The 17,204-nt window shown below is 51.1% G+C and overlaps 1 pseudogene and 1 gene segment (V, D, J or C); both read right to left on the minus strand.

Moving 5' to 3' along the window:
- Positions 1 to 6,353: 6,353 nt before the first annotated feature.
- Positions 6,354 to 6,840, minus strand: LOC112548759 (annotated as a pseudogene).
- Positions 6,841 to 12,243: 5,403 nt separating this feature from the next.
- Positions 12,244 to 12,728, minus strand: LOC112548760. The segment is given in 2 exon segments: positions 12,244 to 12,575; positions 12,683 to 12,728. Coding segments are annotated over 2 exon segments (378 nt in total).
- Positions 12,729 to 17,204: the final 4,476 nt, after the last annotated feature.

A 17,204-nucleotide genomic window follows, 5' to 3' on the forward strand; every position in this document is an offset into this window, starting at 1 on the left:
CCTTTTCCAAGTCTGGGGTTTCCATTAACCAGAATGATTTCTTTCTTTCCCATTCAAGTCATGCAATTCCACCATTAATTATGCTATAAGAAATGTCACACAAATCCTTTGGCCCTGGCAGATTCACTCCGGATTTACCCTGGTTTGACTGGGAAGAGAATCCAATGCCTAGTCTTTATTTAGTATTTAGTCCTCATTGTCAAATGGAGACAAGATGCACTGCCTCTTCCTGCTCTGAGGGCTCAACCCAACTCTGAGGCACCAGCTTTTAAAATCTCCCTTCCCGCTTGACAACTCCACTCTCGGATGAGCAGGCCTGCCCAACACTGCTTTGGACATGTGCTTTGCAATGGCTGTGTTGCCATCAGACCTGGCTGATATTTCGTTTGAGTGAAACTAAAAGGGGCATAGGTGGATCTAGTATTTTGAAAGGGGGTAGCGCAGGTTGTCTGGTGCATCATTGCATATGATGACATAAATCATCTTTTCTTCAAGTAAAAAGAAACGAAAAGCATTACTAATATGCCAGGTGTGTCCAGTTATATTATTCAATTTCTGGATTGAAGGAAAGCAAATATAACTTTTTTGGAAGGTGTATACATCTTCTATATCCTATATTACATATTGAAATCACAGCAAGCTAGGGGAAAATAATCAAACTCCATTGTTTCTTGAGTCCTGTGATAATTAGACTTAAACGCACATCTCTTTCAGATTCAGTAAGCAAAGTCAAGCCTTCCTGAGCATCTTCACAGTGCATTTGATGTTTCTCTTCAAGTTATTTCCATACCTGAATGAATGTTCTTAGCTACAGTTGAAAAGAGCCTGTAGGGCTGTGAAATCAGAGCTACATTACTAGGAGCAGTGTACAGACAGCAGAATTGCATAAGAAGGACTAACTTAATTAGTGTAACATTAAACCAATTTAAAAAGGAGTCTATACAAGGATAACAGTTGATAGCTATTTACACAAAAAGGATGATCAAATCAATTAATACATAGCTAATAACTCTAGGCACCGTGTTAGATACTCATTATATCAAATCCTTAATTAACTAGTTACAACCAATAGCCAATCACCCTGACATGTCCAGCAAATAAAGGAACTCTTCACGTCACATGCTTGCAGGCTCCAGCTGCCTCGGGATATCCACACTGGCCCAGGCGTCTCACAGTCTGCAGAAACTGCTTCCACTCAAACTCCTGCACAACACATATTCTTCTCCATGCACCTCCATGCACTCTTCTTCCCTAGGCACGGCCTCTCCAAGCCCACAGAGCTATTTACACAGTTAAATGCACAGAGGGAGAGCAAGCTGCCACCAGGAGACCAGGCAGCACCTCTGCGCTCACACTTCCCTTAAGGCACTGGGGCACACTGAGGGGTCTCAACTCACACAGGCATCCTGGGGACTTTCCCTAGCTGGCATCCATTTCTGCCAAGCTGCCCAGTCCTGCCACAGTCCTTTCCCCAACCACTCACACAGCGGGGTTATCACACTCTTACTAACCCCCCCAGTCTCCAAGCCCAGCAGGGAATCGCCTTCCTGCTCTCTAGGGGCTTCCTGGGGCTGTGTCCCCACCCTAAGGGATTTGATCAGCTTACTCAGGAACTTCTCTTGCTCGTTCTAGGGGTCTGCTCTCTTTTGCTTGACCCTTCAGGTGCTCCGCTAGCCTCTGGCCCATGCATGAGGACTCCAGCAGGCAACTGCAGGGTGGGACCACACTGCAGGCTCTTCCCAGCCCTTCTCACACAGCGCGAACCTCTCCTTCTCCATCCCAGGGGTGGTGGGGAGACACTCCTGTTTTAAGGGGAGCCGCCCAGCCAATCCCTGGGCTGGAATTCTCCCCGGCTCCTGAACTGCAAACTGGTAACCTTTTGAATCGTGCATCCCCTTGCTGGGGATCAGACTAAACTACAATACGGTGTCGCTTCAGGGACAATCTACCTCAAGGGTTCAGGCAGAGCCCGACATAGGACACTCAAAAGGTAAGTGCCCCTTAACCTGCCTGTTACAGAAGAAGAGCCCTTTTGCAGCTGAAGCAGGAACATGGTAGCGCCATTGGGAGGGGATGGTGGGGAGCATGAAACAATGATGATGCTGACAGTGGTCCCTGCCTTTTGGGTGAGAAGGGAAGGCAAACAACTGGAGGAGCCCAAAGTGAAAAACCAGCATGGCCATGTTTAACCAGAGATGGCAGGAAGGCCTCTGTGCCCAGGCACAGTTGCCTCAGTGGGAGATGCAGAGGGGCCTCAGTCAGATGCAGAGAAGAGCAGCTAAGGGTCATACAGACCAGGGTGATATTGGAGGCCTTCTGGAGGGGTGAACCCCAAGGGTCAGGGTGGAGGTAATGGTGATAGGGATGAGAACAGAGCCCTGTCAGACTCCCCCAGAGCTGGGCAAGGGGAAGGAGTTGAAATATGAGGCAGCACTGGAAAAGCTGAGAGAAATAGAGAACAGCTCATCCACGTCTGCATGGGCAGTGCCCAGGAGCCTCCTCCACTCAACCCCCTGTCTGAGTCCCTCCCCGGTGCTGCTGCGATTGGACACCTGAGGGCAGGCGGGTACGGGTGCTTCCCTGCCAGTAGCCAAATCCTGCTGCCAGCTGAGGGCACAGCACTCATGGGAGATGAATAGAAAGTGCAGATGGAGGTGAGGTATGCAGGACAGGGCCAAGAACAGTAGGAGCTGCATTTTGACATAGCAGCCAATATATGCCTCATCCAGGACAGCCCCAGGCTTGGTCACAGCAGGCACCTGCTCTGGCACCCAGCAGCTCTATCACTGGTACTGTCGTATGGCTCTTATACCAGCAGGGAAAACTAGTCCCCCGGGTGCCTGGGCAGCACCACTGGGCCGCGTGTGCTGTGGTTCTTGTGGGCACAGAGCTGCCAACCTGTCCCAGAGAGCTGGAGGAGCAGGAGTGGGTGAGCAGCGCAGGGGATGGAATTCCTAATGAGGAACAGACACCGACTCATTGGGCTGAGGCAGGAGCCGAGCTGCGCAGGCAGCCCAGAGCCCAGGCTGGGGGAGGGAGGGCAAGAGAGGCTTTTTCCTCACTTTGCATCCATCCGCAGCACTGTGACACTTTCCACTGTACAACACAGCACCGTAGTAGTCAGCCTCATCCTCAGCTTGGACCCCTGTGATGGTTAAGGTGAACTTCTAGCCAGATACGGACCCCAAGAACTGGGTGGGGATACCCGAGCATCTCTTAGCTTCAAAAGTAAGCGTCTGAGGGACAGACCCAGGTTTCTGCTGGTACCAGGAGAGACAGTTGCTGCTGGGGATGGCTCTGGTGCTCAGGCCGCAGGACAGAGTGACAGTCCCTCCTGGGGACACTGAAGATGCCAAGGGCTCCTGGGTCAACACAGGTTGAGACCAGACCCCTGAAATCAACATTATAGACACACACGTCCACACACTGACCCAGGAGAATCCTTCTCACCTGCCAGACCCCATGTGTTATGTCCTGTGTGCAAACCTTTCCCTCACCTGAGCAGTACATGAGAAGCGCGGTACATGAGAAGAGCGAGGAGGAGCGGGACTTGGGCCATGGTGCGAATCCAGACCAGCTCAGCTTCCTAATGATCCTCCAAGTCTCTTTTAAAGCCCCAGAGCTGAGAAGAGGCCCTGCATGCAAATCTGCCCCCTGCTCACAGGCTACAGGTCTCCTGAAAAGATGTGACTGCTGAGCTCTAACAAGAGAGGCCCTTCACCCCTGTGTCACTACTTCGGGTGCAGACAGGTCACTGGCTAGCAGGGATACAGGGCAATTGCCCTCTTCACACCCAGATAGGATCCCCATCTCTGACCAGTGCCCTCGGGTCCAGCCCAGGAAAGGGAAAAGACCTATTTCTCCACCACAGGGATCAAGGAAAACATCATGAATCCTGCCTCCTCAGCCAAACCGAACCCCTGGATGAACCAGGGCTTGGAATAGATGTGGCTTCCCCCTCCACCACTGTGAGCAGTTCCCTTTACGGAAAACGAAATTGTCCCCTCCCTCACCGCTATGTGGACACATTAAACCTAGTGGAGCAGTTTGGCAATTGATTATGAAGGTCAGGGTTGAAATTTTACAAATAAATCTCTGAATAAGAACAGTGTGGGGTGGTTCAGGAATCCACAGCCACAATCAATGCACATGGGGGTCCTCTAGCCCTTTCTAGCACACAGCATACACCCAGACTGCTTGCACAAAGGGCCCAGAAGGACACAGGTGTTTAGACACCGCAGCTCATTGCACCCACAGTTGAAAGGAAAACACCTGTAAAGAGCTTTTCTTTATTCCGTGGCAAACTATGCAGTCCAGCTCAAAGGGTATGTGGCGGGCCAGTAGGGGGCGCTCCTGCATTGAGCCGCCCACCTCCCTGCGCCCGACCACCGAGTGCCTCCCTAGGGTGCCTCCCATCCGGCCGACCCCTTCCCTGGAGCACACTCGCTAGCCTGGGGTTCCCACTGCCACCATCCAAGGCTCTGGACTCAATTCTGGCTCTGCGCACCTTGGAGAACACAGGCCTGATCGTCCAATGGGTACTAGACCCAATCCAGCACTTGGGGCACTTCCCAAGTCAGGGGCTGATTAGGGAAGTCTCCCTTAGTCCACAGACCTAAGGGGCCTCCTTGGCATAATTTAGACCCACCCCTCAATAAGTCTCCCACACCGGTCACAAAGGAGAACTTTATTGATTACAGGGGTAGGGCGGAAACAGGGTAAAAGGTAGAACAATATCGGAGGAATATCACAGGAATCCCATAGAGCAAACCAGCATGGCTGAGGTAGCCGTTTAAACACGCATCTGAATTACTGTAAGCTAAATATCTAATCGGATCTCTAGTAGCTTACTCACTCGCATCATCCAGAGGTGGTTGTTGTTTCCTCTGGAGGCAGGGCACTCTTGGAGCATGCGGTGATGAGGAGAGAGCCAGGTTCAGATTCACCTGGATGACCGCATGGCTAATGGCTGTCTTCTTCCTGGCCCAGGCCTTTTTATCCCCTCTCTGACCTCAGCAGCCTGGTCCAATCGAAGCTGCCAATACTGGCCACAAGCTGACCAATCTCCCAAGCATCCCTGGCTCCCTGGGCCCGCGCGCAGAGCCGGGCCTTTCCCCCCTGCCCAGGTGACCAGAGCATCGCCTCCCAGGCACCAGGCTTTTGTCATGTAGACAAGGTGGGAGATCCCCGCCCTGAGGGATTCAACACCAGCCTCTCAGGCTGGCAGAGACAGGTCTCTGGAGAGGGGCACCGACGGTGGCATTTCTGCCACAGGGTACACGTCACTCTCTGCTGCCTGCAGGCAACACCTGCACCACATTGCTCATGTTTGGGTGAGAAATGGGGAAGAAGAATCTGAAAACCTCAGTTAACATCCACAGTGCCTATCTGAAGTATTCAAATGTCATAACTGCAGCTTGAATATTGAGATTTTCAAAATATATCATGGCCTTTGCCTTTGCTTTGTGAGCCTTTAGGTGAGCCAGCTCTTCTCAGCTGTATAATGGAAGCTGTGATCCTCTTGATAACATAGGATTTCAGCAGCTCAGGCTTGAGGGGAAACACCAGCTCCCAGGAGACTTACAATAAGATCCCCAGACTTGGCAGCATTATTTTGCCCTCCAGTCTCCTGTGTTTGTGGCAACATTCGTGTCATGTCTCCTGTCTACCTATGGCAGTGCTTACTTGAGCTAACTGTTTCCCTTCAACTCACTTTCTCAGAGAGCTTTTAAATCTGGGGGTGTCTTGAGCTTATGAGATCTCTGCAATTCAGACGTGCTCAGGGCAAGGCGCCACAAACAGGGGATATGCCATACTCACAGGCCTCAGTGTACCTCCATCCTTGTAGAGGGTGTCCTTGTGAACATGTGCTGTTCTCTCTCTGAACTGGCTTTGTTCCTATGTGAAATGACTGGGCTCTCAGCTCTAACGCCCTGTTGTCTGCTCTCTGAATCTTCACCTTAGTTTCACTTCAGGAGTAGGTGAATATTTACCATGAACTGACTGACTCAATGCACACATCTAAGAAGTGCATTTTAAAATGATTTCTTCCGCTTTATCATATAACCCAGTTCCCACAGGAAGACCAGATCCAGGGGGATTCTAGCCTAATAGGAGTGGATGCAAAATCTCCCAGTGGGCTTCATTGGAACCAGATGTGGCCCTACATGTCCAAGGACTGAGAAATCCTAGAAACCACCAGACCTGGGGACTAAAAGAGCGAGCAATATAGACACAAGACATCACCCTGGCAGGCACGGTGCACAGGCACAGACTGAACTCGTGCAGAGCACAGGCGGAGGAAGGGCAGAGCAAGTTTTTGTTCAAGATCTGCATCAAAGGCTGTCACTGTGCTATACATCACTACTGTGGGCAGCACAGTAATAATCAGCCTCATCCTCTGCCTGGACACTGGTGATGGTTAGGTAGCCAATTTTTTTAGAGACACCTTGGAACCAGAGAAGCAAGAGGGCACTCCTGAGCCTTGGTGCTTGACAGAGTCACTCTGGTACATCCGCAGGTATCTTGGGCTGTTCCCATCCTTTTGCTGGATCCAGACAACACCTCCCAATGTTCTTCCACTGCTGATGGTGCAGGAGAGTTTAACTGTGTTTCCCAGGGACACTGACTCTGAGGATGGCTGCATCAGGGTGAACTGGGAGAGTGACCCTGAAAATAAACAGAGGCCTCTGTATTAATCTCGCAGTTTGGCAGTGGTAGAAGCAGAACACTTTGACATCAGGCACAACCTAAAGCATTTCAAACTGAACCGAAGAACCGGATCCCTTTCCTACCTGTGCAGTAGGTGAGCAGAAGTAGAAGGAGAGCGGCCCAGGCCATGATGGGGAACTCGGCTCAGCTTCCCAAGTCAAACTTCTCTGTCATGGACCCTCCGAGTCTCTCTTAACCCCCCACAGAGCTGAAAACAGCCCTTCCATGCAAATCTACCTGGTCCTCACATGACAGTTTTGCATTGACTGGCAGACGTTGAATGCTGGGCCCCAACAAAACCTTCCACCCTCTCATCTGGGGATTTCCTTCCAAGTTATTCCTTACTAGTGGGCTTTTTCCACCTTGATGTTTTTCTTCCGCTGAATTCTTTTCTTTAAATCCTTCTCTGTCCCAAATCCAGTACTGTTAATTTTTATATAACTTCAATTCCCAGACCAGACTTCTGCCTGTCCTCCTGACGCTTCCACCACTTGCCCTGTCTATAAGCAAGCAACTCGATGTTTTTCTAAATTGCCACATACAGGAAAACCTTGTTTTCCTCCAAGGATTAATGGCCTGTTGAATAGTCACATTATCCTCACAGGAGATAGAGCAACTTCTTTTTTGTTGCTGTTGACTCTCAAATTTTTGCAGAGACTCAAGACCATTCATTGATGTGGCCAGAATTGCTGGTTGGGAAACTAGTACGAGATGAAAGTAAGGTCCACGCAGCCAGTTCACTGCTGCTTACCCAGGGGTTGGAAGGACAACCAAGGCTGTGAAAGGAGTTCAGTTTCCATCTTCAGGTAATACTTAGCTCCTTGGCTGAGTCTCCACTATGCTTATAAGGGTGGTAAAATATGTTATACACACCTGCTGTCAGAAGCAAGGCTCTATTGCTTCATGAAAAAGGCCTGAAAGGGCTCTCATTTCTCTCTGTTGTTTCCACTCCACTGCCATGCCCAAGTAAAATAGAAGAGCAGCTCTGGAGGCAGAGGGAAGCCTCTGTATTCTCCCACTGGGGCTGTGAGGTGGGGACAGAGGGGAGATAACATTTAATCGTATGTGGCTGAGACAAGTACCAGGATAATCACGAAGGAGCAAGTTCTTACAAATGTCACTGGAATCAGTTCAGACAACAGAAACCCTCTTCCTGGACTTAGGCCCCATGAGGAGGACAGGGGCCTAAGTCCAGAATGGGGATCCCAAATCAAGTAGCCCTCCCCAGATTAATGGGTCTCTGGCTGAAAATCACCAGCTCTCTCTCAAAGCCGCACATCTGAGAAGAGCCCTCTCTCCCACATCTGTTCCTTGCTGCCAGCAAACCTGGGCCCGTTGTGAGGTCCTCAGGGCCACTGCAGTCGACTACTTACTAAAATCACCTTTCTGGGGTGGCAGACTTCTCCCTTTTCCTTGAGAGTGGGGAAGAGAGAGAGACAGAAATGCCTGAACAGCCTCACTCTTTGTGGGGGGACGTGAGAGAGAGAAATCACTCAATTGTTTCCTGACTTGTCACTTTCTAAGCTGCAATTTGTAGGCAGGGAAGAGTATTTCAAAATATTTTCCCCATCCCAACCTTGTATACTTGAGGTTTCCACTTCCCCCCTCCTCCCCCTGCATTAAAAGTAGGGGGAAAAATCTGTACCAGATTGTCAGCTGGAAAGCAGCAAGAAAGCCACTTATGGTTAGGTGCTAGGTGGCTCTTCACTTTATGGGGTTGATTGAATGCGGCAGTCCTGGTAGACTGGCCAGCAGTGCTGCTCATTAGCACCTAGTTAAAGCAAAGTACATGGAAGACAGGACAGGGTTCTCTCTGGGTTCACAGTTACACCCCACCCTCAACACATGCACACACAGCCTGAATTCACCTCCCACCCATCACAGGAGGGTGAGCTGACACACTGGGAGGGGGTCCCCACACCCCCAAAACCTCAGAGACCCCCAAAAGCCCCCCCCCGGGGGGGTCTGTGTACACTTGGGGAAGTGGGTTAAACAGCGCATTCCTCATCACAGTGAGGGGGGGGAAATCCCCAACAATGCCCTCTGAAGCCCCCCTAGACCCCAAGCAGCATGTGGATTGTAGGGGAGGGAACTGCCCCCCACATCTGCTCCAATGGTGCACACCATGCTGCTTCTCTGCCCAACCGCTGACTTTTCTATATCTGCTCCCAGTGGCAGAGCTTGGGCTATGACCAGAGCTAGGGCTGGGGCTTCTGCCTTGGCTCTGCTCCATGTCCCTGCCAGCACTGGAGACCCCCAAAAGCCCCTTCTCCCCCAGGGTCCTGTGCATACTTGGGGGAAGTGGGTTAAATGTCCACCCTCCCTTTCAGAGCAAGGGGGGAAACCCCTCATGAGATCTCCCCATAGACCCCAAGCAATATGTGGATTGTAGGAGGGACGCTGCTCCCCCACCTCCCCAAGATCTCAACAAGGCCAGTGCCATGCTCTATGCTACTGCTGCCACCACTACAACTATGTTGGTGGTCTCAACTATTTGCTCAGGGTCACCCACAAAAGGTCATTTTTTTCTATGTTGTTCAGGAGAAGGGACAGTTCTCTGCCCCAGCCAGCCAGCATAGGTAGTTCTTACTTTATTTAAAAAATAGTTTTAAAACTTTAAAATTTGACAAATTAACTGTCTCAGATAACTTTTAAAAAACTGTGGGGCCACTGAGCAGCTGGGAGCACCAGCACACACAGCACCATGTCCCTACTCCACTCCCTCAATCTGCAAGGTAGCGAGGAGGTTGTCAGCCAGGGCATCACAAATGCAGATAGCCTGGTGCTGAGCATTCCCATCACTGTAGGTGGTCTCATGCGGGGTTTCTTCCCCTCACTGTGAAAGGGAGCACAGGCGTTTAACCCACTTCTCCCATGCATGCACAGAACCCTGTGGGGGCTTTGGAGGCTTCTGGTAGGGGGGATATTGTCCACTGGACCCCACTCTGCATGGGAACCTGGTGTGGTCTGATGAGCAGGGGTTTGCAGGGTTGCAGGGGTCTTGGGGGTTTCCTCTTTTGCGGGGTGTGCAGTGGTTGTGTAGTGATAATGGAGTGTGGGTGTATTCCCCACTGCCCCTATTCCTTGATGCAGGGGAAACTGGGAGTGAGCCTGCCGGTGTTGTGGTGGGTGGGCTGGCTGCGGGGGGTCTCAGAGGGCTGGCCTGTTTTGGGGGGTGATCAGGAGGGGTGGGGTGCAGGGCAGGAAAGAGCCTTGCCTATAGGGCTTGCCCACCCATGCGTTATGGGCTGCAGTGTGCCACTTGTTCCTCGCTGTATGACCACCCCCCTTCTTGCTCTGGCTGTCGGAAGTAGATTCGGGACCAGAGAAGCCCTCTTATATCACGGGGTGCAGAAGTCCTTAGGGGTTCCCAGACCATTGGGGGGGGGGAGGGGGCTCTTGCCCTGCATATCAGGAGCTTCCCCTTCCCCCCACCCTATCCAGCACAGCTCCAGATGTGCTCACTGGGATGGCAGAGTGGGGAGCAAGCCGTCTGCACCCTTTGCCTCCATCGCTCACTCATGCTCTCCCTCCTTCCTTCCCCTTTCTTGACAGAGTGTGTTGTGAACATGATAAAATGATTGACCAAGTTTATTTTTATTCTGTTCCTTTAATTTTTCTTTATTACAAAGGAGATGGCACACACCATTCACTCACCCACTCACTTCCAACAATGCAAGTAGATTATACAGTGTCTGGCACCCCCTGCTGCCTACTCTGCAGAACTACATCAAGGTAAGAAACTCATGAAGCCATGGCATGTGTATACATTTTTAAAGCACTTTAAATAATGCACTAAAGTTAAACTGACTTTGTTGCATGGGTATAGATACCCAAACTGTGCAGCTCTGCTACTAAGCACAAGGGCAGATAAGAGACTTTCATAACTGAAAGGCATCAAACTGGCCTTTTACAGATGTGGGGTTTCCAATATGCAGCCTTTTTTTCTTCTTTCCCACTTATGTAATGCAGTTCCACCACTATGTACAATGGAAGAGACATCAAGTAAATCCTTGGCATTGACAGATTCACTCCAGATTTAGCCTGGCTTAACTGAGAGGAGAATCAGGTCTGGTCTATATTCTGTATTTATTCCTCATTGCTAAATGTGGACAAGATGCACTGTCTCTTCCTGCTCAGAGAGCTCAACAGAGCTGTGGGCACCGGCTCTCAACATCTCCCTGCCCCTTTGGATTCTCCATTCTCACATGTTCCTGCCTGTCTAATACCCTGGATATGGATGTGCACTTCACAATGGCTGTTTTGCCATCAGAAAAGCAAATGTTGCCATTAGACCTGGTTGATGTTTCATATTAGTGATACAAGCAGCATTGTGACAGAGGTTATGTTATCCATGAGATAAAGGCAAGCTTTTATTCTCAGTAGCTGTGCAGAACATCTCAGGGCTCAGAGCCTCCCTCTGGGCACCTTCCCGTCACTCCTCCAGGGGCTGAGTGTTAGAGGAGAAGGCCCTCGGCACCTTGACTTCTGGCTGCTGAGGAAGAGAAACATAGGGGTGCCATTGTGGGGGGATACGAGAAGGATTGAAACAATGATCCTTCTCATGATGGTCCCTGCCTTTGGGGTGAGAAGCGAAGGGAAACAACTGGAGCAGCCTAAAGTGAGAAGCCAGCATGGCCATGGTTTAGCCAAAGGTGGCAGGAAGGCCTCTGTGCCCAGGCACAGTTGCCTCAGTGGGAGGTGCAGAGGGGCCCCAGTCAGATGCAGAGAAGAGCAGCAAAGAGTCATAAGCACCAGAGTGACATTGGATCCATAAAGCAAGGTTGAGCTGCAAGGACTAGGATGGAGGTAACAGCAATATCCTTGAGCAGAGATACCCGTCAGAGTCACAGCCAGCCAGCCAAGGAGAGGTATTGAAACAGCCGCAGGCAGCACTGGAAGAGCTGAGAGAAATGAAGAACTGCTCAGCTGTGTTTGCACGGGCAGTGCCCAGGAGCCTCCTCCACTCAACCCCCCGCCTGGTCTTCCCCTGGTGCTGCTGCGATTGGATGCCCAAGGGCAGGCAGGCACAGGCACTTCCCTGCCAGTAGCCAAATCCTGCTGCAAGCAGAGGGCACAGCACTCATGGGGGAATGAATAGAAATTGCAAATGGAGGTGAGGTATGCAGGACAGGGACAAGAGGAGTGGGGGGCTGCATTTTGACATAGCAGCCAATACATGCCTCAGCCAGGACAGCCCCAGGCTTGGTCACAGCAGGTACCTGTTCTGGCACCCCCCAGCTCTATCACCAGTACTGGCGGATGGCTAATATACCAGCAGCTGAAACTAGTCCCCCTGGTGCCTGGGCAGTGCCACTGGGCCGCGTGTGCTGTGCTTCTTGTGGGCACAGAGCTGCTGACCTGTCCCAGAGAGCTGGAGGAGCAGGAGTGGGTGAGCAGCACAGGGGATGAAATTCCTAATGAGGAATAGACACCGACTCATTGGGCTGAGGCAGGAGCCAAGCTGTGCAGGCAGCCCAGAGCCCAGGCTGGGGGAGGGAGGGGAAGAGAGGTTCTTGCTTCACTTACCCATCAAGGTGTAGCACCATGACACATGTTCCCATTGCTGCACCACACAGAACAGTAGTAGTCGGCCTCATCTTCGGCTTGGACCCCAGTGATGGTCAAAGTGGCCTTCTGGCCAGATATGGACCCAGAGAACCGGGTGGGGATCCCCGAGGGCCTGCTGTTGTTGCTGTATATAAGCAACCGAGGGGGAGAGCCAGGTTTCTGCTGGTACCAGGAAGGATGGTTGCTGCTGGTGATGGCTCCGGTGCTCAGGCTGCAGGACAGAGTGACAGTCTCCCCTGGGGACACTGATGATGCCAAGGGCTCCTGGGTCACCACAGGCTGCAACCAGACCCCTGAAAGCAACACCACAGTCACACTTCTCAGGACAGTGAGTTATGATCATTCATTTTACCTACCCTTGCCCTATTGCTTTAGTCATGAGAACAAGCCTATCCCTCACCTGAGCAGTATGTGAGCAGTGCAAGGAGGAGCGGGACCCAGGCCATGGTGAGGAATCCAGACCAGCTCAGCTTCTGGAGGCAAAGTGGTCTCTAGCTAGGACCCCCCTGAGTCTTTAAGCCACCAGAGCCAAGCATGGCCTCTTCATGCAAATCTGCCCTCGCCTCACTGGCTGTAGGTCTTCTGAAAAAAGATTGGACTGGTGAGCACTAAGAAAAGAGGTCCCTCTCCCTTGTGTTAGTCTCATGCAGACAGTACACTAGCTGCCAGCTATACAGGAAAATTGGCCTCTTTCTCTCCTGACAGGTCTCCATTTCTGCTCAGTGTTCCTCTGGTCCAGCCACCTGTGAAAGTGAAAAGACCTGTTTCCTTTTGACAACATTAGTGCCAAAACTTTGACTCCTGTGGGGTGTGGAATAGATCTGTAGGACTGGAAGGCACCTCAGGAGGTCACATCTAGTCACCCCCCTGATTCAGGCAGAATCACCCCTGACCACACCATCCCAGTCAAGTGTCTGTATAGCCTGCTTTTAAAAATGTCCAAGAAGAAAGGTTATATAACCTCTCTAGGTTGCCTGCCCCAATGCTTAGCCACCCTCATATTGAGAAATTTCTTCCTTATATGCTACCATAATTTCCACTGTTGCAATTCCAGACCAGTGCTTCTACATCTGATGTCTACAGCTACAGACAACAGTCTCTCACCATCCTTTCTTTAACTGCCCATCAGGTATTTGATGTCTTATCAAATCCCCCATCAGCATTTTCCCAACTAAGGGGTTTTTCCCATCCATCAATCCTTTGAGATGTACCTTTTAAGAAAATCTAAATTGCCCCCCTCACCTGTCATGAGGCATTTTGCAAATGCCGATGTAGCTATGTTGAAAGGTGGTTTGTGAACCCACAGCATGCTGCAGCTGGTGGGTTCGTCTGACCCCTCGTGTCACCCGAGCCCCACACAGTCTGCCTGCACAAGGGATCTAGAAGGATGCAGCTGCTCAGACGCTACAGCCAGTTGCACACACAGTTGAAAAGAAAAAATGTGTAAGTGCTCAATACAGCTGAAAGCTAAACACCACCCTCTGCTGCCTGTAGGTAACTGTGCCACATCACTCCTCTTTGAGTGAGACTATCGGAAAGTTACAGGTGCACCACCAGTAATGCCAAACTCAAGCATTCAACTAGTCATAGCTATCATATAAATCAAGGTTTTTAAAATATATAATGACTTTTCCATTTCATTTGTGAGCCAGTATTTCTCCACAACTATGGGGACAAGTAACTATTGTTTAATGAAAGTTGAGATTCTATTGAAAACACAGGATTTCAGCCCTCGGGGTTGAAAGGAAACAACAGCTCTCAGGAGACTTGCAAAAATAATCCCAAGACTTGGCAACATTTTACCTTCCGGTCCCCTGTGTTAATGGAGACACTTTTTAGGCCTGTCCTCTCTCTGGACCACTTGGGTATTTATTTCATAGATTTCATAGACATTAGGGCTGGAAGGGACCTCAGAAGATCACCAAGTCCAGCCCCCTGCCCGAGGGGCAGGAAGTCAGCTGGGGTCATTGGATCCCAGCAAGATGAGCATCCAAATTTCTCTTGAAGGCTTTCAATGTAGGTGCTTGAACCACCTCCGGTGGCAGGCTATTCCAGACCTTGACGGCTCGGACAGTAAAGAAATTCTTCCTTATGTTCAGCCTGAAATGGTCTTGCAGGAGTTTATAACCATTGGACCTTGTCATCCTTTGGGGTGCTCAGGTGAACAATCGTTCCCCCAGATCCTGGTGAACACCCCCGATAAACTTATAGGTGGCCATCAGATCACCCCTGAGCCTGCGCTTTTCCAGGCTGAATAGTCCCATAGCTCTCGGCCTGTCATCGTAAGGTCTGTTTTCCTGACCTCTGATCATGCGTGTGGCTCTTCTCTGGACTCTCTCAAGCTTCTCCACATCCTTTTTGAATTATGGAGCCCAAAACTGGATGCAGTACTCCAGCTGTGGCCTCACCAAGGCCGAGTACAACAGGAGAATGATGTCCTGGGATTTGCTTGAGAAGCATCTATGGATGCAAGCTAGCATTTTGCTCACTTTACTAGCTGCAGCATCACATTGAAGGCTCATATTCATTTTGTGGTCAATCATGACCCCCAAGTGCCTTTCATCCGTAGTGCTAACCAACATAGTGCTGCCAAACCTATAAGGATGCTGCAGGTTTTTCCTCCCAAGGTGGAGAACCTTGCATTTTTGGGTGTTAAACACCATCAGGTTCTCATCCACCCATTTGCTGAGCCTGTCCAGGTCAACCTGGATCACCTTCCTCTACTCAGGTGTGGATGCTTTACCCCAGAGTTTGGTATCATCGGCGAAGTTGGCCAGTCCACTTCTGATTCCAATGTCCACATCATTAATGAAGATGTTGAACAATATAGGTCCAAGGACAGAGCCTTGGGGGAATCCACTGGTCACAAGGCACCACAATGATTGACTTCCATCTATTACCACCCTCTGGGTCCAACCATGGAGCCAATTCCCCAGCCAGCGGATCATGGAGGACCCGAGGCCGCAGTTGGTCAGTTTTGCCAAGAGGTGATCATGTGGCTTCAGGAATGGTGTCTCGAGGCGGGCTTCGGCTTTCTAGACAATGACCGATACATCAGGACGAGAGACATGCTCGGGTGGGATGGGCTTCACCTTTCCCCCAAAGGTAAGCGTGTGTTCTCTTCTAGGCTGGTGGATCTCCTCTGGCTGGCTTTTAACTAGGCTCATCAGGGGAAGGGAAAGACGAGGGTGGAGAAAGCCTTGGACCACTAAACAAAGCGTCACCCACAAGAACAGCCCAGCCTAGACCGACTATGAGCAGAACAAATACCCAGGTAAGCAACAGGGGCTCGGGTAGTACTGAGATTAGGGGGCCAGTGCATGCATCTTCAGGAGGCCTCAAATGCCTCTACATAAATGCTCGTAGTTTGGGGAACAAGCAGGAGGAACTTACCCTCCTGCTAGCTGACACCAACCCAGACATAGTGGTGGGACCCAACACATGACTGGACAGTGAATATCAAGGGCTATAGGCTGTGCAGGAGGCATAGGACAGTGAGGAAGGGTGAGGGTGTAGTGGTGTGCATCAAGGAGAAATACACATCCTCAACAAGTAACACGGGGTCAGAGGAGGGGCACACTGAAGTGCTCTGGGTTAGAATTCAAGGAAGTCGAGGAGAAAGGGACTTAACGGTGCGGGTCTACTATAGACCACCCAACCAAGGGGAAGAGCTAGACCGGGAATTCTTAAGTCAGCTCGCGGAGGTAGTTAGGTCAAAAGACGTGGTCGTCATGGGTGACCTGAACTTTCCAGACATCTGCTGGGAACAGCAGTCAGCCAGGTCTGACCACTCACATAGGTTCCTAACCGAGATACAGGACCTCCATCTAACCCAGGAGGTGCACAGCCCTACCAGGGGAGATTCCTTGTTGGACCTGGTCCTGGCCACAGGCGACAACCTGGTGAGGGTGCTGCGGGTGCTCGACCACCTGGGTGAAAGCAATCATCGCCTGCTGGAATTCACCGTCCAGCGCAAGGTGGCAAAGGCCTGCAGTAAGGCAGAAGCCCTGGACTTCAGGAGGGTGGACTTCAATGAGGTGAGGAGAGTAGTCAGGGTGGTACTGAGATCCCAGAGGGGAGGGGAGTCAAGTGTCCAAGAAGAGTGGTCGTTCCTTAAGGAGACGATCCTCCATGCCCAAAGGGAGGTAATCCCAACAGGGATCAAAGCGGGCAAGAGGGCGCAAAAGCCCCCATGGCTCACTGAAAGCATACGGGAACATCTCCTGGCTAAAAAGGAGGCGTATACCCAATGGAAGGGAGGGGCCACCACCAGGGAGGACTACACCTTGGTTGCTCGGGACTGCAAGAGGGCGGTCAGGAAGGCCAAGGCGGAGATGGAACTGGGACTAGCTACCCGGTTCAAGGACAGCAAGAAGTCCTTTTTTAAATACATAGGGGGTAAAAAGAAGGTACCCGGTAACGTGGGGCCTCTGCAAGACACGCTAGGAAATCTGGTCGTCGCACCAGACAGCAAAGATAACCTATTTAACAATTTCTTTGCCTCCATTTTTCTGAGCAGGGACCAGGTCACCCCCCACACCAGGACCCCCATAGGACCAAGGGGAGGCGCACCCAGTCCTAGGGTCAGTGAGGACCTAGTCAGGGAACTTCTGGAGCGACTGGACGTATTTAAATCAGCTGGTCCTGACGGCCCCCACCCCAGAGCGCTGAGGGAATGAGCAGAGGTCGTCGCGGGACCCCTGGCACAGCTTTACAAGCACTCATGGTGCTCTGGTGAGGTGCCAGAGGACTGGAAAAGGGTCAATGTGGTTCCCATTTTCAAAAAAGGGAGGAAGGAGGACCCAGGATACTGTAGGCCAGTCAGTCTTGCCTTGGTCCTGGGTAAGCTTTTTGAGAGAGTTATCCTGGCTCATGTCCACGAGGGGCCAGCAGGGGAGGTTATGCTTAGGGGCAACCAACAC

This window comes from Alligator sinensis, unplaced genomic scaffold, assembly GCF_000455745.1.
Source record: "Alligator sinensis unplaced genomic scaffold, ASM45574v1 scaffold1533_1, whole genome shotgun sequence".
Lineage (NCBI taxonomy): Eukaryota > Metazoa > Chordata > Crocodylia > Alligatoridae > Alligator > Alligator sinensis.